A 20,921-nucleotide genomic window follows, 5' to 3' on the forward strand; every position below is an offset into this window, starting at 1 on the left:
GCTGAACTCGTCCTAAACGGCTGGACCGATTCTAATGAAACTTTCTGTGTGTCTTCAGGTGGATTCGAGAATGGTTTAAATTCACAATTGAACTACCTCCTTAACGGCTGGACCGATTTTAATGAAACTTTCTGTGTGTCAGGTGGATTCGAGAATGGTTTAGATTCACAATAGAAACTACCTCCTAAAAGGCTGGACCGATTTTGATGACTTTTTTGTGTGTTCCAGTGAATTTGATATTGGTTTAGATTCTCAATTCCGTCCATATATCTTAATCTTTATATATACATATATTTCTTGTGTGCGTGTGTAAGTCACTGGACTCCTGCTAGACGGCTGGACTGATTTTGATGAAATTTTTTGTGTGAGTTCAAGGGGATTCGAGAAAGGTTTAGATTCACAATTGAACTACCTCCTAAACGGCTGGACCGATTTTGATGATTTTTTTTGTGTGTTCCAGTGAATTTGATATTGGTTTAGATTCTCAATTCCGTCCATATAATATAATTCTCCTGCTCATGTGTATGTTACTGAACTCCTCCTAACGGCTGAACCGTTTTTTCAAATTTAAGACGTGTTACAGGACAACGTCTGTCGGGTTCACTAGTTTCGTATATATATACTAAGTATGTGTATTGATACAGTAACTACAACCGTCAATCCTTTGAGGCTGAGGCTGGCTTTTGTCGTATTGAGTATTTTGTTGGATTTCGATATTTATACACTTAAATATTTGTATGGAAATTTATTAGTAATTGTGCTGTACAACTACGATTTAAGTACAAACAAAGTAACCACAATATATGCAAATAAATAAATTTCGTTTCATTTACACTATATTATATTTAAAAGATAATTTAAAATTGTTAAGCTGTAAATATGAAAAGTTTCATCATTCATCATGACGATGATGATGAAGTATAATTAAAAAGTAACCAGTCATCATCAAAATCGGTCAAGCCGTAATTGAGTTTAAAATTCACAGACAAAAATTAATAATGATTAAAAAGAACTGTAGATTTGCTTCGGTGTGTAGTAAAACTAATAGTAATTATAAAAGAAAACTGATGTACAGACAGAGCCTATAGACATATGATATATGTGAATATATTAGGTAGGTTTCTACATATTTAGAACGAATGAAACATAATATCTACTATCTATTAATATGCAAAATTTGATTATATTTTTATTTTTGGTGTTTGACACAAGTCCTGCATGAGTCGTATGGGCGGAAAAGTTTAACTATTTAGGCCTCATATTAATAGCTGTGTAAGATCCAAGAAAAGTTCCTTGATATGGAAATTTGAAGAGTTTTCATCAAAGTATACAAACTGCTAGGTACTGCTTACTTCAACATAAAATTTACAGCTATTATTATCCAGTAGGCACGGTTGATTATTTATTCGACCATTTCATTATGGTTTCTAACCGCAAATAGCGATAACGCTTTCCGTTGTGGTATTTTTCTAGAATTGGGAGAAACTTTAGACGCTATTATCAGTTTTAAGGCACTGTGAAAAAATACCAATAAGAATCATTTAGTTAAACATTTTCAAATAATTATGCCCGCATTATTGTGCATATTATGTGTGTGTTCGCCATTTGAAAATCTATTAAACATCATTGGCTTTTGAATGAGTATTGGAGAAGCCAATCCATAAGGCAAGCGGCAATGTATTGCACAATTACAACTGACAACACAATCAGGAAGAACTGCACCAACCACCAGATGCCGCACATTCATGTAGATGATCTTTCTTCAAACATACGACCGCGCGCGCAGACACACGTGTCGCGACTTACTCGTAAAATCCACGCAAAAACTGTGTTGTGTAGACTCCTGCAGGAGATCATAGGTGTACCGCAGAGATCAGTGCTGGTTGTCCACAAAGAATCCAGATCTTCAAGCATTGCTGTACCTAAGTACTCTCTTGTACCATTTAAATAGCCAATTTTATTCCGCATACCTATAGATTTTCAGAATGGCGAGATTTATATCTCGACCCAATGTGGTGACATCCTTGAACCCACAGTGTAGATTGCAAAACTCCACGTTAATAACAGAAAAATGGTTTTCTCTAAAGTCGGTTTACGGGCGATAATTTTACGTGATAACATTATAAGATATTATAATATATTCACTCCCACTCAACACCTTAAGGAGGACGGGATAAAAACATGAATCCATAATCCCATGTCAGGTGAAACTGAGCCTTCATCTTTTGCCTATAGTTTCATCGCCTAGTTATGAATTTTATTTTTGTAATTTTCTATATGACAGTAAAGAATTTATTTATTTTATTTAAAAATACAAATACAAAAAAAAAGTTAATAGTAATATACTTCGGGTTTTATTCATCATCAGCCGAAAGACGTCCACTGTTGGACAAAGGCCTCCCCTAAAGATCGTCACGACGATCGGTCCTGCGCTGCCCTCATCCAACGTATTCCGGCGATCTTGACCAGATCGTCGGTCCATCTTGTGTGGGGCCTACCGACACTGCGTCTTCCGGTACGTGGTCGCTATTCGGACTTTTCTGCCCCACTGGCCATATGTCTGTCAGTTTGCCCACTGCCACTTCCTGCCACACGAGATTTCCTTTAATCCTATTGAACATCTAAAGATAAATGCATGTTAATAAATTTTGTAATTTTGACTTCCATGTGTTGAAAGTTATTAGTAAAAATTTTCGTTAATACCTATAACTACCATTATATTGCATATATACGTTTGTGGCTTGTAATTGTAATGTATAAATAATTTATATTATAACTTATATCTTCAAATTCACAATTTATAGTTCCACTTTTTATAGAACAATAAACAAAAACAACTTCGGTCTTAGTATCGTCGGCAAAATTAAAGTAGGATAAAATCAATTGTATAACAAGTTACGTTATTTGCTGTTGCCGCTAGATGCCGCTGCTTCAAGTGCTGTAAGAAATAAGTACGCGCTGTATATATTTATCGATACTTGCTCTAGTAACTTTTTTCATTAGTTTCACATTCGTGTTGCAAGAGAGTATGGTGATCACTTACCATCAAGTATTTTTTTGTTGGGTGAACTTCTGTTCTTTAACGGAAGCACTCTTATAAATTATTAAAATTATAATTATTAATATGATCATCATTCTTTAATCATTAAGGTTATGACTATACAGAATACAAATAAATAATTCCACGTGTATTCACTTATTATTTCGTCAATATAATAATATCATGTCAATGTTTTCGTTCGCAAATTCGTCAACTGTTTTGAATTAAGCTGTTTTAGCAAGGCATTCAATTTCTTCATTTATTGCGAGTTACGGGCGAAGACGTTGATTGAATTTATTAGCTTATTATGTTTAACAGGTTTTTTCGTTGAAGAAAAACAGTTAATTCGTTAACGATTATAAAACTGTTAATAAAAACAGTTTATTGATTTAACGACCACCTCTAGTACTCAGTGAGTCAGTACAGTTTACTGTTTAGTCATTTGAGCTTTAGCTTCAGGGCTTGTGCCTTGTGAGGCCTGTAGAGTGTGGCATTACCTTTACCACTATTAGGTATATGTTCGCAATATACATTGAATAAGTATTACGCAGTAAAAAATGAGTGCACGGCGCACGTTAGACCACATTGTGAAGAATGACCAAGACCGGAGAAGCAAGAAATTCAGCGAGCCTTTTTAGGGTTCCGTAGCCAAGTGGCAAAAAACGGAACCCTTTTCAATTCGTCATGTCTGTCTGTCCGTCCATCCACTATTTTCCGAAACTATAAGAACTATAACTGTTGAAACTTAGTAAGAAGATGTATTCTGTGAACCGCATTAAGATTTTTCCACAAAAATAGAAAAAAAAACCAATAAGTTTTGGGGGTTATTATAGATAGGTCTTCAAAAATGATAATATTGATGTTAATATCAATTTTCTAAACTGAATAGTTTTCACTAATATCCACATACATTTCATTAGGTACCTATCAAGGAAATATTGAGAGGCAACAGCTAAGTATAAATATGTTATTTCTTTATAATTTTCTCTTAATGATTCTTTAGGACCTAGATTATAAATAGCCGTCTCCTATTGCACAAAGATAGTATTTGTGGTTTCTCCCGCAACATTCGTGTGATATATCGACGCTTGAAAGGAGAATTTGACTAAGCGCCATTTTTCAGAATATCGAGCAAAGAATATACTATTCTCTAAGTTATATATACACATCTTCTAATATATAAAATTCTCGTGTCATGGTGTTAAACATTGAACTCCTATAAAACGGCTTGACCGATTCTTATGAAATTTTGAGTGCATATTGGGTAGGTCTTAGAATCGGGCAACATCTATTTTTCATCCCCCTAAATGTTAAGGGTGGTCCACACGAAATTTTTTTTCTTATTTTATTTGACATTTTTTTTAATTTGTTTGATTATGAAGCAGCATTAAAAATACATACAACTTCATGAGTCCTATGGGCGGAAAAAGTTTAACTATTTAGGCCTCATATTAATAGCTGTGTAAGATCCAAGAAAAGTTCCTTGATATCGAAATTTGAAGAGTTTTCATCAAAGTATACAAACTGCTAGGTACTGCTTACTTCAACATAAAATTTACAGCTATTATTATCCAGTAGGCACGGTTGATTATTTATTCGACCATTTCATTATGGTTTCTAACCGCAAATAGCGATAACGCTTTCCGTTGTGGTATTTTTCTAGAATTGGGAGAAACTGTAGACGTTATTATCAGTTTTAAGGCACTCTGAAAAAATACCAATAAGAATCATTTAGTTAAACATTTTCAAATAATTATGCCCGCATTATTGTGCATATTATGTGTGTGTTCGCCATTTGAAAATCTATTAAACATCATTGGCTTTTGAATGAGTATTGGAGAAGCCATTCCATAAGGCAAGCGGCAATGTATTGCACAATTACAACTGACAACACCATCAGGAAGAACTGCACCAACCACCGGATGGCGCACATTCATGTAGATGATCTTTCTTCAAACATACGAACGCGCGCGCAGACACACGTGTCGCGACTTACTCGTAAAATCCACGCAAAAACTGTGTTGTGTAGACTCCTGCAGGAGATCATAGGTGTACCGCAGAGATCAGTGCTGGTTGTCCACAAAGAATCCAGATCTTCAAGCATTGCTGTACCTAAGTACTCTCTTGTACCATTTAAATAGCCAATTTTATTCCGCCAACCTATAGATTTTCAGAATGGCGAGATTTATATCTCGACCCAATGTGGTGACATCCTTGAACCCACAGTGTAGAACTCCACGTTAATAACAGAAAAATGGTTTTCTCTAAAGTCGGTTTACGGGCGATAATTTTACGTGATAACATTATAAGATATTATAATATATTCACTCCCACTCAACACCTTAAGGAGGACGGGATAAAAACATGAATCCATAATCCCATGTCAGGTGAAGCTGAGCCTTCATCTTTTGCCTATAGTTTCATCGCCTAGTTATAGTCGCCTATATGACAGTAAAGAATTTATTTATTTTATTTAAGAATACAAATACTAAAAAAAAGTTAATAGTAATATACTTCGGGTTTTATTCATCATCAGCCGAAAGACGTCCACTGTTGGACAAAGGCCTCCCCTAAAGATCTTCACGACGATCGGTCCTGCGCTGCCTTCATCCAACGTATTCCGGTGATCTTGACCAGATCGTCGGTCCATCTTGTGTGGGGCCTACCGACACTGCGTCTTCCGGTACGTGGTCGCTATTCGGACTTTTCTGCCCCACTGGCCATATGTCTGCCAGTTTGCCCACTGCCACTTCAGACACTGTGGTATTTGGGACGAGAAGATTTTACCGATCTGACCAAACTCTGTCTATCCGAGTTGGATTCGACGAATGACCTCTTTCTCGAAATTGGACCTGCCTAACTGGTTTGTTTTTCGGAGGTAGACGAGATGAGACTCGTCAAGAATTTCGAGGGTACAGTTCCCAATTGTTAAGGGAGTATGTAGGTGCGACATGTACATTTGACATGATCTAGGTTTTATTATTGGTTAATAATACATTTCAGGTCGTAGACAATTTCGAAGAGGAGAGATCAGGCAGAGCGCTGGAATCGACTACAACAGCGAAGACCCCAGTGGTCGGCCGCCGTGGTCGTCTTTACACGGCTTACATCACCGGTCTGCGGATGGCTACCACCTACTCCTTCGAAGTGCGACCTGTGCGACGCGACGCGCGAGATCTAGCTGATCATCAATCCATTGGTTCTAAAATAATCATCGTACCCACTAAAGGATGTAAGTTTTGTATATTCACTACTTTTGAGGTACAATTTCTTTAGACGCGATTTAATACCATATATATACTTATTTAAATAATATATATAATTAGATACTATCCATGACACGGAAACAGACATCCATTATATCCATAAAGTGCTTAGAAAGTAATAGCTTTTTGGTTCAAAACGTAATATTTGAAAGATATTGTGGAGTTTATGATTTGAATAGGACGATGGAGAATTCCACAAGAAGTACGAGAAATACAGAGTGTATCCAGATTTTTTTTTAGTATACCAGAATGAGTATCGAAACCTTCGATGATTGGATTCTGTCTCGCACGCGTTGTTCGTCTTTAAGCTAGTATATTGTAAGTCTGTGCCACACACACTGTTTCTCTTTCGTTTACGAGCATTATTTAACATAGCAAGAAGAAAAGTGTCCCATAATATGGCATCACTTTGTTGTCCTGCTGGACAGTAAGACGTGTTTTAACAGGAACATATTATATCATCATCATCATCAGCCGGTAGACGTCCACAAAGGCAAAGGCCTCCCCCATAGATCGCCTCAACGATCGGTCCTGTGCTGCCCTCATCCAAAGTATTCCGGCGATCTTGACATCATATCCGGAACATATATGTGTGGATGTGACTGTGTATATTATGTTTAATCTTCTTTTCCTTTCGTCTTTAAATTTTATTAAACGAATTTTTTGGTTAATTCATTTATACGTCTAGATAGACTGTGACAGCTATGAAAACGTCGAAAAAATAGCATTTTGAGCAATGCACACTGACACAAAGTGACATACAAATCGCGAGTGCTCGTCACGCACACTAAACTAATAAACCTGGCCTGTTTTTATCGGTTGTCCTGCAGTATCTAGATGTATAAATTATGTAAGAATTTTATTTTTCATGCGTGTAGAGTACTCTTTGGTGTAAATATCAAAAAATTAATAATGATTCACTTAGTTTCAGCACGTGCGACACAGTGTTTGCCTCATGCAAGCGAAGTTGAGGTATCAACTGGTCCATATTTCGGAGGTCGTATTGCTGTGGAAGCGGCAGATGGAGGCCCTGAAAGATGCTCCATACAGGGCAACCCCAATAGCGCTCAGGATGCCTATATCTTGCGGATCCATCACGACGAATGTGGCTCTGATGTCAACGAGACGACCGTAGCAACCTATGTCATTGTGCAGGAGAATCTCCCGATATTAACGCATAGTACACGAAGGTATGGCCGCAAATTGGATTAATGATAATTATTTTATGGCTCCTCCCTCCTCGCGTCGCTTTCCTCATTTCAGTCGTGACTCCACCGCTGCATCAGTTTCTCCCGTACAACTTCCCTCCATCTGCTGTGATCCTTAGCTTCATGAAGGCCATTGTGGAAGTTGATGTTCAGAGAAGATCGTATTTGGTCCAACCATCTCGTGGCACTGTGTCCTCTGGGACGTTTGCCATCTACCTTGGCTGTCACCATCAACTGTTAAAGATTCTGACCCTCTTTACCAGCAACATGTCCGAAGAAATACAGCAATCGTGCAGCAGCAGCAAGCACCATTTTTTGGATATCCTTAAAAGTCGGACATAACCTCTGGTGTTGCGGATGTCTAAAGGAGGTTGCCTTACCACTTCTCCATCACGTGAGCTTCTTGTCGTCTGACTCCTTCTTATATATGCTAGCGGACCCAGCAAACGTTGTATTGCCATATAAAGTAATAAAAAAAAACAATTATTAAAAAATCTGGGGTGAGTACAAAAAATACCTACCAAATATAACGTACTACAATAGTCATTATATTCGATTGTCATCTTGCAACTCTATTGCGTATCTGTGGATGGAATAGAATTATATTAAAACGTGATACAAAAATAGGTGTTGATCGTAGACGGGTGAAAATTTGAAGTTGTATTGTTAATGCTGAATCATAATAATATAAAAATAAAGATAAAATGACAATAAAAATATTTTCAGGCGTGGGTGACCCTTATCATTTAGGGATATGAAAAATAGATGCTGGCCGTTTCGGAGGAGTTTGGTAACAAACACCGCGATTCGAGAATTTTATATATAAGATATTAAAGAAGCAGTTTCAACATCTATAATTTTGTTATTTTCAGATTTCTCGTTCTATGCAGTTACAAGCCTGATACTCTGACCGTTCGTGCAGGCATTAACCTGCCGAAGTCAAGTCCTGGTGATATCCTGATGGAGACGAGACCGCACGCCTCCGTAGAACTCTACAACGATATTGAAGACAATGATCTTCAACCCGCACGACTTGAGGCCCGCCAAGAGAAATCAACCCAGAGTAAGTTACCAAGTGACGACCCATATAGCCCGGTGGTTAGTGAGCCTGTTTACTGAGCTGATTAATTTGTTATGTTTTAAAGTGATAACCCTCACTTATGGGATTAATTACACAAATAAAATCTACAGGATCTACTTTACAGTTGATAACCTGAAGCCACATGAGAGTTTAACAAAGCATACAAGATTTATGAACCTTACGTCACTCCAACGGTTGGACAATTGGAAGAACCCTCGCATGGAACGCGAGAGGTCGCGGGTTCGAGTCCCGCAGCTCATTGTAAAACATGCACTATATGTATTGAATTTTAGGGACTGGCCGCATAAACTTGGGCTGAATTGCATCATATTAGCTTTTATATTTAAGGTTTAAGTCAAATTTAACGGTAACAGTAACACTGACTTTAACATAGACTGCGGAATGTATTGCACCATCGTATTCCTTTGCATAGTTAAAGTTAAAAAGTGTAATATCCAGTCAATATCGAATCAGGTCAGGTCACTATTTAATTAACATTAACAATAGCTTTATCCGTCGAAGAATGGACGGTTACGGTAAAGAGATATGACGTCATCTAAAAATTTTCAAATGGTACAACACATTATTTGCCTAACCGGTACTTTAACATGGTTGTTATTGCTAAAGTTAGTTGATGTAACCCTGCTTTAATTATAGAATGTTAATGTTAATCTATAGAAACAAATGAGTGTCGGGTGCTTTAAAAAAATACCGATTTTTCTATACGCAGACATAAACACACGTCCACACTCACACACACATACTTACATACACTTGCAAGTGTATGTAAGAATAAGAGCAAGCAATAAGAACACTTTCTTTTAATTATTACATTTTATAAAAAAAATATAGCTTATAGCTCTGTTCAAACTAAGGCGACAAACGCGCGGGAGGGAAGTCGCTCGCGCCGATTGTGTCAGCTAACTTGTATGCACGTGTTCAAATTGACGCGAGTAGGGGCTCAAGTTGAAGCGAATACTTTCTCTACTGAAATAATAGTTTAAAAAAAAACTAAAGAACACGCTATATATAAAATTTATATAAATCGTGTTCTTTAGTTTTTTTTAAATTATTATTTATTTTTCATTTTTTAGTTAATTTTTTTAGATTGAATGAAGGGATTTTAATATTTGCGAATAAAAATATTTTAGTTATATTTAATGATCACTTAATTCAGCTAGCCCGAGATCCCCGAACTCTTATAATAATTAGCTCAGATAAATCACGCATTAATAATTCATAATGGAAATATAAATTCACCGCCATCTATTCACTTCTAAACGAATTAGATACTTTAATTTTGTGAAGACAAAGACAGTTCGTCTTGACATGACGCGCGTTTCCTTTGTAGTTTACAATAAATTACTAGATGGTGCTGATTAGTGATTTATTTATTTAAAAATTATATAAATTAACAAAAATCATATTTTGCAATTGAAAAATTGAATAATTTTATCAAATTAGTGTAATATCATCGGTCCTCGATAAATCTACAAAGTTTGAACGAAATCTAGCCGTTTAAAGTGGGTCAAAATCGCGCCCAAAGAAGTCGGTTACAAACATACAAGTGAAGCTAATATAAAGCGTGTAAAAACCAAAAATGACACGCGGGAAGTCGCGTCAGTTTGAGAGGCTAAGCGAGCGAGCGAATTACTCTAAAACGCGTCCAGCGTCCCGAGCGTTATTCGCCTCAGTTTGAACAGAGCTTGAGTAGGTAATCGGGGAGCCATATTACATCCACTCCCACTCAACACCGCTGCATGGAAACATAGATCCATGATTCCATCACAGGTGAAGCTGGGCCTTTTCCTTTTGCCTTTCTTTCATAGCGTAGCCTAATTATTCATTTTATTTTTATAATGTTTTGTATAGCAATAAAGATTTTATTTTATTTATTTATGATTTAATTTTAATTTCATATTTCAGGTATGTTCGGCGAGATAACACTAGTAATGTTTTTAGTAGTCACTGCCTTCGTCGGCATTGCACTGCTGATATGGAAAATGGTGCCTCAAGTTGACAAAGACAACATTTCTGTGTCCACTCAATCTTCTTTATCACGCAGCAGCATCTTCAGTCGACGAAACATTGATAGATTCTCCGATAAAAGCTCTGTATATTCTATTACTCTGTCTGAAAGAGACGAAGACGTCAAGAAACGCAGCGATGCGGATAATACTTCTGAAGCGTAATTTATATTTTTTTAATTTCAATAGGTTTAAGTTATCTTAATATATGTAGTTTTAAAAAAATGCAATCTCAATATCTTTAACACTAACTTGATACTAGATTTGTGAATATAAGTTTTTAAGAAAACCGGTGCGAAGACGATGAGAAAACTTAGATAATTTATATATCTAGATAGAGCCTTTTGTTGTTAGGCAAGTCATTACAACAGGCCAGGTTTATTACTTTAGTGAGTGACAGCTACGTCTTACACTCGCGATGCATCTGTCACACAGTTTTAGTGTGCGTGACTTGCTGAGAAGAGGCTTAAAGTTCACCGCTATTTTTTTCAACGTGCGCACAGCTGTCACAGTCTATCTAGACGTATAAATTAACTTATAGAAAAAATATATTTGTACTTTCAAAATACCCATGTAAAAGTTTTTTTTTTTAAATTGCATTTGTTGTCACAGCGATAATAGAAATCGCTGCTAAATTAGGCAGCTGCCTAACTATTGCTGTATAATAAAATAGGTACCTACAGCCCATTGACAGACAGACAGAGTAAACTAAAATTAACAAAGTAACTAGTAAACTTCGGTTAGTATCATTGTTTTATCCTCTATCGGCGGTTTTCAATAACCTATTTATCCTTAGTTTAACTTACTAGAGGTAGACAAATCTATCCTTTTACGCTTACTTAAGTTTCAATAACCTATCGACAGGTAGCATTGGAATATAACTAATAATATAACTATATTGGACGTAACTATGGATAGATAAGATCTTGTCATTAAACGGTGATAGCAATATATCCGTAACTAGAGATACGTTATAGTATACGGCCCTATAACTCATGTAGTAAAAGATTGCGGACAGCGCACACAATACAATTAAACACAAAGAGTGACGACACGTTTCAACACCCGCGAGTGGCAGCTCACAACTGACAACTGACACTTGACAGCACTGTCCTCAGGGGCCTTATTTAGAAGGGCGTCTGTACAGACTACAGAGTTATATTTCACAGGATCGCGTCATTAGTTCCTATGTCGGCCACTATAAGTATACACCGTTACTTTAAAATTACTAAATATTTTTTTTATCAATAACCATTATTGACGAAAAAGAAAATAATAAACAATCTAGAAAAATGTTACATGACAAAAGATATTGATAAATTTCAATGTGTTTTTAGATGTACACATTCAAAAGAACAAACTACGAAGTATTCAAAATTCACAATGTTATTAATAAATCGTTTACGCAAACATGAACGGCCCCTTTCTTGGCCCCGCCCTCCTCTCGCCCTGTCAACACTGTCATTGATAAATGATACGTAGTATTTTTATGTCCTTAGTGACAACTTAAAAATGTATTTATTATTTTAAACAAATTACATAATATAAATAAATTATTTTAAACAAATTACATAATATAAATAAATTATTTTAAACAAATTACATAATATAAATAAAATAACAATAAAAGAAAAAAACCTTAAAAACTACATACTAATATTAATAAGACGTGTATAAAAAAAAAGCAAAACAAAAGAATAACCCCCTTATTCATAATAGTCTGCTAACTTAACTAATTCTCACCCTGTCTTCTTCTATTGACCTAAGTCAGAATGAGAAAAAACACTCCATAGCGGCTGTTTTAAGTTAGCGGACCATTATGAATAAGCATTTAGGTGCTAGACATACAAACTAAAGAATTTACGAATACCCTCAATGTTAACAATAAAACTATAATACTACATGTATGTTATCATTTGCTGTTATATATTTTTGCGTCCTTATTGATGATTTAATTGATTTTTGTTGCTTTTTATACAGAGTGATTACTTTGTTAACTAAATTGAAAGTTTATTATGTAATAATCTTGTAGATGTCCACTACAGAAGAAAAAATGAATCAATACAAAATCTTTAAAAATCATATTTACGATCTCATTGCCATTCAATTTTTTTGGTAACTAAAAAGTAATGGTCTTATATATAATGTGTGTATTGGAATTTATATATTTTTCATTTGCGCTATTGTTGTACTTTGAAGTTTAAAATAGCAGGTGTAATATTCATGTTACAACTGCAATATATTGGTACAACAAAATCTGATGCAATGTTTTATAATTAAGCTTTTAAATGTGATTTTAATTTGTAAGTACTAATCACCCATTATTGTATGTATTAGTTTAATTTGTAAATATTAGTTATATAACAATAGTGTTGCATTTATTTATTCACATAATATTATAAGGCTAGCCAGTACATCGCCACAGATAATATTAAGAAAAATTAAATTTGTAACCAAAATTTATGAACGATGCGGCACTAGAATTCACAGCCTCTCGGGTTCAGTCCGAGTGCCCTTCCACTCAGCCAACCTACCTAAATTTTGGTTACAAACTTACTTTAATTAATCCCAGAAGTGAGGGCAAAATATTAAATTGTTTATTTAAAAAATTGTCATCTTGCACATTTGTGTGTTAATAAATATAATTAAAAAACTGTATTCTTTCATTTGAATATAATATCCCCTTTAATATCATTCAGTACAAAATGTTTTTCCATCGATAGTGCAGGTCGTAAAAATACTTCAACAATATCATTCAGTTCTTCGAGTGCTAACTGTACATGAAGCTTTACTATGGAGTCTTCATTTTGATCATTGTAGAGTCTATTAAGGGTCCTATAAATCGGTAGCAAGTTATCTTTAAGTTCTGCTAATGTTTCTTTCCCCAATCCCTTGAATAAACTTGTAATAACCATAACAGCCGCCCTTCTACATTCCACAGACTCGTCTGTGTCAATTATATTCCAAATGCAAAGTAGTATCTGAAACATAAACAAACTTATAACTACTAAAAGAAACTTGCTGCGGAGAATCTGAACCACGCCCACAGACAAATACACAATTGATTCGCACACATACACTCACACACACACTTATATACTCATTTTTTTATGGGAGCAGTTCCAATTTGAGTACGACTTTGTTGTACAACTAGTTGATGAATCATTCTTCTTATTTCTTATGGAAGCAGTTCCAATTTGAGTACGACTTTGTTGTACAACTAGTTGATGAATCATTGTTCTTATTTCTTATGGAAGCAGTTCCAATTTGAGTACGACTTTGTTGTACAACTAGTTGATGAATCATTGTTCTTATTTCTTATGGGAGCAGTTCCAATTTGAGTACGACTTTGTTGTACAACTAGTTGATGAATCATTCTTCTTATTTCTTATGGAAGCAGTTCCAATTTGGTACAAATTTGTTGTGCAACTAGTTGATGAATCATTCTTCTTATTTCTTATGGGAGCAGTTCCAATTTGAGTACGACTTTCATGTACAACTAGCTGATGAATCATTGTTTTTATATTTTTATGAATGCAGTTCCAATTCGGTACAACTTTGTTGTGCAACTAGTTGATGAGTCATTGTTCTTATTTTTTTTTATGAATGCAGTTCCAATTTGGTACTACTTTTTTGTGCAACTAGTTCATGAGTCATTGTTCTTATTTTTTTTATGGAAGCAGTTCCAATTTGGTAAAACTTTTTTGTGCAACTAGTTCATGAGTCATTGTTCTTATTTTTTTATGGAAGCAGTTCCAATTTGGAACAACTTTGTTGTGCAACTAGTTGATGAATCATTATTCTTATTTTTTTTATGAATGCAGTTCCAATTTGGTACAACTTTGTTGTGCAATTAGTTCATGAGTCATTGTTCTTATTTTTTTATGGAAGCAGATCCAATTTGGTACAACTTTGTTGTGCAATTAGTTCATGAGTCATTGATCTTATTTTTTGATGGAAGCAGATCCAATTTGGTACAACTTTGTTGTGCAATTAGTTCATGAGTCATTGTTCTTATCTTTTTTGATGGAAGCAGTTCCAATTTGGTACAACTTAGTTGTGCAAATAGTTGATGAATCATTGTTCTTATTATTTTTATGGAAGCAGTTCCAATTTGGAACAAATTTGTTGTGCAACTAGTTGATGAATCATTGTTCTTAACTTTTTATAGAAGCAGTTCCAATTTGAGTACAACTTTGTTGTGCAACTAGTTCATGAGTCATTGTTCTTATCTTTTTTGATGGAACAAGGACAAACGAGTGTACGGGTCACATGTTTCCATAAAAAAATCCGAGCGAGCAATACGCATATAAAATTTCAAGTGATATGACAAACTAAGTGATTATCTCCATATCATATACCATTAAAATCAGCAATCTTACCTCGTAAATAATAGTTCCAACTCTGTAATGTAAAACTAAAGCAATCTCAGCTAGGTTTGATATTGCTGATGCTCTGATCAGAGGATCTTTATCTCTACAGCCACACAGGAATGTGTTTAACAACAAAGTTTTATGTATTATCGCTCTTTCACCTATAAAAGAAAATATACAATGTTAATAAGAGTTATGCATATATTAGGTTTTTTTTAATAGGATCTGAACACTAAGTGACATTCAGCCAACCAAAAAAAAATCATAAATATTTTATCTATACTAATATTATAAAGAGGAGAAATTTCATTGTTTTTTGTTTGTATTGAAAGTACTGAACCGATTTGAAAAATTCTTTCCCTCCCCTCGTTTCTCCACTATCAAAAAATTTGAGATACTTACTAAAAGTCCAATAATTTAATATATAGCGAGTTGATATTTGAAAAATCTCTCACGATTATGCATTAAGTATTTAATCAGAGAAAAATTTAGTTTGTTTGTCAATTTCTTCCCCGTCATAATTGCTGTTGGATTAGCAGGTATAATAATAATATTTATTGGTTTCAATAAAGTTAAATACAAAAACAACTTAATATACAAATACATTTAGACAAAGAGGAGACATATGCTGCTTGAAATAATATTTCTTATTTCTAAATTTTTATTTGATCTAGTTGAAAATATAGATTTAACAAACCCAAATTCAAGAATTTTTATTCAAAATAGGATATAAAATAATGAAATGACTTAATGAAAGTCAAAAACTAACACCTATTCAAAAACATGTGCCTTAGACCGGAGATGAAAGGGCGCAAGAAACTCAGCGGACTTATCAAATACTTACCCAAGTTTTTTGTAACTTTCACAATGATGTCACCAATTTTCATTTTCATCTCAATAATATTGTTTTGGTCCTCCATTGATTCCATACTAATTTTAGTAGACATATGAAGAAATTCTTTGCATAAGACACTCAACACATCATCAGTACAATGACTAGCTAATGATGCGATACCATTAATTGCAGACAGATAAAGATAGGAATCTGAATCTTGTAAGCATTCCTAAAAATAAATATGTACAAAATTATGTTTCATGTAGGTATGTCTTATAAAGAACTCACAATGCTTCATTTCATTTGAAATTTAAAAAGTGGAGAAGATTACTGCATTAGTGTACTTTCTAACAGAACTTACGCCCAGACTATGTTTGTTGTTAATAAGTATGTTCGCTATGGACTCCCAAAATGGCTAGACCAATTTGATTATAAGCAAAATTCTTTTAGCCTGCTGAGCGCTAAATGTTACTAAGATGTAACAGTCATTTGTGTAGTATGCTAGACTTGATTATTTAAACTGTGACAATGAGATACAGCAAAATTTACCGACGTAAGTAATAATTATATACCAAATTATATTTATTTACTTATATATTACAAATTTTATTATGTTAGTACTTTATGTATTTTAGTACGTTATTTAGCACTTTATGAATATAAAACAATGAACCCAGCGGGAGGCTCCTTCACCAGTGGAAGGCTCGTTTGCTTAGGATGCCGGCTAGACTATGGGTACCACAACGGCGCCTATTTCTGTGGTGACGCTACTGTTCACATTAACACCTTATGTCTCAAGGTGACAAGCGCAATTATTGTAGTGCCACACTGGGTTTTTGGATTTTTTCAAGAATCACGAGGGGCACTGCATTGTAATGGGCAGGGCATATCAATTGCCATCAGCTGAGCGTCCTGCTCGTTTCGTCCCTTATTGTCATAAAAAAATCACATGAGCCTCTAGCCCATTTGCCCCTTGTTACATAAAAAAAACCAATGTCATGTGAACATACAATACAACATACTTTTTTTTAAAGCAAGTGTTATGTACCCAATAATTTAGATTTTTACCATATTTACAGAATTATGCTCTTCACTTAACAAAGAACAATAAACAAGAAAATATGTTATACATAAAATGGTTACCTGTAAAAGACAAAATATGTAGTGTCTCTTTGATAATGTTTCCGGATCTTTCCCATCAATGAGTTTTGTTATTTCCATCACTCCATGAGCTTTCACTGGCAACAGATTGTCAAAAACATTCACCAAGGCTTTACCTAATGCTGTCTCATGCTTCTGAAGACATTCATTGTTTATCAACGCTATTATCTCCTTACAAAGAAGTTGGTTGTAATCATTGGCTTGTTTCATTATTTTAATAAGAGTAGGCATCAGCTTCTTAAGAGAATCTTGAAGAGTTTTACCTTTGTTTGTGTTTGATAGAATTGAGTTTAGCAAAACTAAGGCAACAGTAACACATTCGTCTTCGTATTGAGAATTGTTAAAATCGGACAATAACTCTTCAACAAAAGACAGGGCGATTGAAGGTGTTTTCTTAAACATATTAACAGTTTTTGGTATACCTGATATTTCAGATAACATTAGAAGAATACAAGCATATTTCTTATCATCATCGTTTACCACATCATTTTCTGTCAGTGCCCCATTATCATAAATATTTTTTCGTTTTACTTTAAATTCTAAAAGCAACTGAAGTAGGGATTTATATATGTTTTCAATAAGGTTGGTATTTTTTGCCTCATTATACAAATGTAATATATACGACACAGCTTCATCAGGTGCATGCTTTATTGGATTTCTTGAAGATTTTAATAAAATACCAGAATTGTATTGTTCAATACTAATCCCGATTGAGGTTTGTACTTTTCCACAAAACAACTCCTTTATAACACTATATATTGAATGATCATCACACATTTCCAGTATTTTGAATACTATATCCCGAACTTTACTATTCATATTGTCATTTGAACATTTCATATGCAGCTGATTGAGAATAAACATGTTTTTCAACAGTATTCCAACTGGCATGTCTAATTTTGTTACACAGAGACATGCATGTAATATCAAAATATAGTGTTCCACTTCTTGGACAGTGAATATAACAGTTCCTGGCATACATTGAGCAGCCAATTTATCATAATCAAATGGTGTTATCATGTTGGTTAGTGTAGACCTCACTAATTCATTTCCTGGGTATGTTTCTGATAGACTCATCATACAGGAACCTGCTGTGGCTATATACTGAGTATTATTAAGTGTTAGTATATTTCTTAATTGACTACAGATATTGCTAATATAATTCTCTAATGTTATATCACCGTGCTTCACAGATACAATTTTACAAATCATGTTGATCTTTTTCCATTCAATGCCAACATCTATATCATGGCTATCTAAAAAGCATCTTATTAAGCTCAGTAAGCCACCTGGTGTGATTAATTGTCTACTCAATTCTTTGGAAACAATCCTCTTAACAAAGGCGGGGGGTTCCACATCAGATGGATTTTGCAAAACTAAAAGTTCTTTCATTAGCATTGGTTGGAAACAATTGGTTACCAAATTTTCATATATTTGAATATATTTTTGTCTTTCCAATGTTAACTGTGCATATTTTTCTGTAGTCATAACAAAGTCTTTGTATTCACCTGGTTTCTTTAACGGTGCAAATGCTATTTGAATTAATGCTGCTAAATAATCTGACAAATGAAAAGTAACAATGATATTTTTTAAAACTGGTATCAAATAGCTCCTTTGGAAGAAATCTATGCATAAAATTATCAGTTTATACTTCTCTTCATCATTAAGGGGAAGTTTTGGTAAGGATTGCACCAAGACACTGTTTTTATATTTTGATATCCCAATGCCCAGTCCAGGAATCAAGCAATTCAAGATCCCCACTGAGGTTATTGCTTGAAAACAATTCCTTAATGTTTTTTGATTTTTGACACTTATTAAGATATTCTCATTTGTTTTAATTTCACAGGATAACTCGTCTATTTTACTGATAACTTCATCTAAAAAGTTCTTTGTTAAACAGAAATTTTTGTCTGTTTGCTCCTTATTATCACTCAAGCTTTTTCTCAAAATCAAGTCAATATAATGAAATTCATCACCTAGAATGATCAGTATATTTTGGTAATATTTTCATTAAACAAATAATGATTACGTTTCTTATAACATTGACGATTTCAAGAAATTATTAACTCTAATTGTTTAATAACAAATATATGACTAGACTTACCACTGTCTAAAAAGCTTTCCAATTTATCGAATATTTTTTTTATATCAGCCATAGTTAAATTTAATAATTACACGCTATTTATTTAATTAGTTATTACTGATTACATTATACATAATTAGAGAAAAGAGACATCTGTAAGTAGTCCGTGATAAGGGTGATTACACTTTTTTTTTTAATTTATGAGATTTGACCTGTCGGCTGTCACATATATATTTTTTTAATTATATTTTGTGAACAGGCTAGCCTAGGGGCCTTACTGCCTTGTTGTATTTAGTTAACAGGATATACCTAAAAGTCTCAGTAGCTGAGCCAATGCAAAAGCCAACCAAAAAAAGAAATCGGAACCGAAGCGTGACAACGATGACGTCGAAAAAAAAAGCGCTTGAAACGTTGAATCGATTGGTGGTTTTTTCTTTCACTGAATTTTCATTTTTGATTTTATCAGTATTCATATAGTTAATAGTGTAAATTATATTTATATTTAGTGTTAACATAATAGGTTTAGTGCTTAGCTAGAGTCCAGGTAAGTTTTTATGTATAATATCATAATATGAACAAGCCGCCTGACTTGACCGCCCCGGGGGCCGAGATAGTTCCCCCGGCGGCTAATTTTATTACTGTATCGACAACTAATGAGTCGGAAATGGACACGGATAGTTCTGTTTCCAAGCGTACAAGTCGCAAAAGATCTCATTTACATAAAATTTGCCAAACCTGTAATATGAAAAAGGGGAAGCACGCTCAGGCGGTGGGTGGTAAGACTGGATGTCGTTGTGGAGGCAGTGAAATTAGTGATACTTCAATAGAAGCTACTAATAAACCTTTAGAAACATCTAATATCACTAGTGAAAATAATCCAATAATTCCAATAATACCCTCTATTGGTTCAGATCCCAAAGCTTACACTTCTATTGGAAGGATATACGAAAATGACATAGCTCCATTTATTGTGCACGTACAAAGAGAAATAAATTCACCATATGACAGTATCACTCTACACCCTGTTTCATTTGGCAGGTTCCTTTAAAAAAATTATATTCGAAATATTATTAATGGTTCATTAAATAAAATAGGTAGGAACAGAATGTCTTTATCTTTCTCAAGTTTTACTGATGCTAACACCTTCATTGATAATTCCAACGTAGAAAAGATGAACTTGAAAGCATTTATTCCGTCATTTCAAATAATGCGCATGGGCTTTGTACGAGGAGTGCCCTCGGACTGGTCAATTGAGGTTATTGAAAATGTGTCAGTGTCTAGTGGTTGTGGTAAGGTTCTCAAGGTTAGACGAATAAATTATAAGACTATAGTGGAGGGTTCTCTTGTCTGGAAACCTACTCAAATGTTGTTCTGACATTCGATGGCAAGGTCCTGCCGGAACGTATATTCGTTTGTTTTAATTCCTTACCAGTAGAGCTATACACATACCCAACTATACAATGTTTTAATTGTTGTCCATTTGGACATACGAAATTGCAATACCGATCAAAATGTAAATGTTACAAATGCGGTTCTGAACACACTGGTGACTCTTGTAATGTAAATGAGGAGAATGTTACTTGTTGCTATTGCTTAGGTAATCATTTTGCTATTAGTAAATCTTCTCCAGAGTATGACCGTCAAAAACAAATTAAAATTTCTATGGAACAAAAATGCATCTCATATGGGGAAGCAGCAAAATTGATTCCTCCTATTAATAAATCCTATGCTTATATAGCAGGAAGAACATCAGTTTCTTATAATATTCCAGTCCATCTATCTACTCGCCCTCGTTCATCTCATCAGTCACAGCCAAATAGTTCATATAGGAAAACAATCTTTAGAAA

At 34.4% G+C, this 20,921-nt stretch overlaps 2 protein-coding genes across 2 annotated transcripts in view; one reads left to right on the plus strand and one right to left on the minus strand.

The window, feature by feature from the left end:
• The window catches only part of LOC126968962 (uncharacterized), a 46,609-nt gene extending 33,333 nt beyond the window's left edge, over positions 1 to 13,276 (plus strand). Inside the window, exons 3-6 of the mRNA XM_050814214.1 lie at positions 6,044 to 6,272; positions 7,232 to 7,496; positions 8,387 to 8,577; positions 10,522 to 13,276. Of these exons, the coding sequence (XP_050670171.1) occupies positions 6,044 to 6,272; positions 7,232 to 7,496; positions 8,387 to 8,577; positions 10,522 to 10,787 (951 nt within the window). The 3' untranslated portion in view covers positions 10,788 to 13,276. The remainder of the gene's footprint in view (positions 1 to 6,043; positions 6,273 to 7,231; positions 7,497 to 8,386; positions 8,578 to 10,521) is intronic.
• A 4-nt stretch (positions 13,277 to 13,280) lies between these two features.
• Positions 13,281 to 19,384, minus strand: LOC126968899 (transport and Golgi organization protein 6). Its single transcript, XM_050814056.1, has 5 exons — positions 19,096 to 19,384; positions 16,974 to 18,967; positions 15,840 to 16,059; positions 15,005 to 15,156; positions 13,281 to 13,603 (listed from the first exon to the last, which is right to left on the minus strand). The coding sequence occupies exons 1-5, from the start codon at positions 19,145 to 19,147 to the stop codon at positions 13,286 to 13,288; spliced, it is 2,736 nt and encodes a 911-aa protein (XP_050670013.1). The 5' UTR covers positions 19,148 to 19,384; the 3' UTR covers positions 13,281 to 13,285.
• Positions 19,385 to 20,921: the final 1,537 nt, after the last annotated feature.

Source organism: Leptidea sinapis, chromosome 17 (genome assembly GCF_905404315.1).
Source record: "Leptidea sinapis chromosome 17, ilLepSina1.1, whole genome shotgun sequence".
NCBI classification, from domain to species: domain Eukaryota; kingdom Metazoa; phylum Arthropoda; class Insecta; order Lepidoptera; family Pieridae; genus Leptidea; species Leptidea sinapis.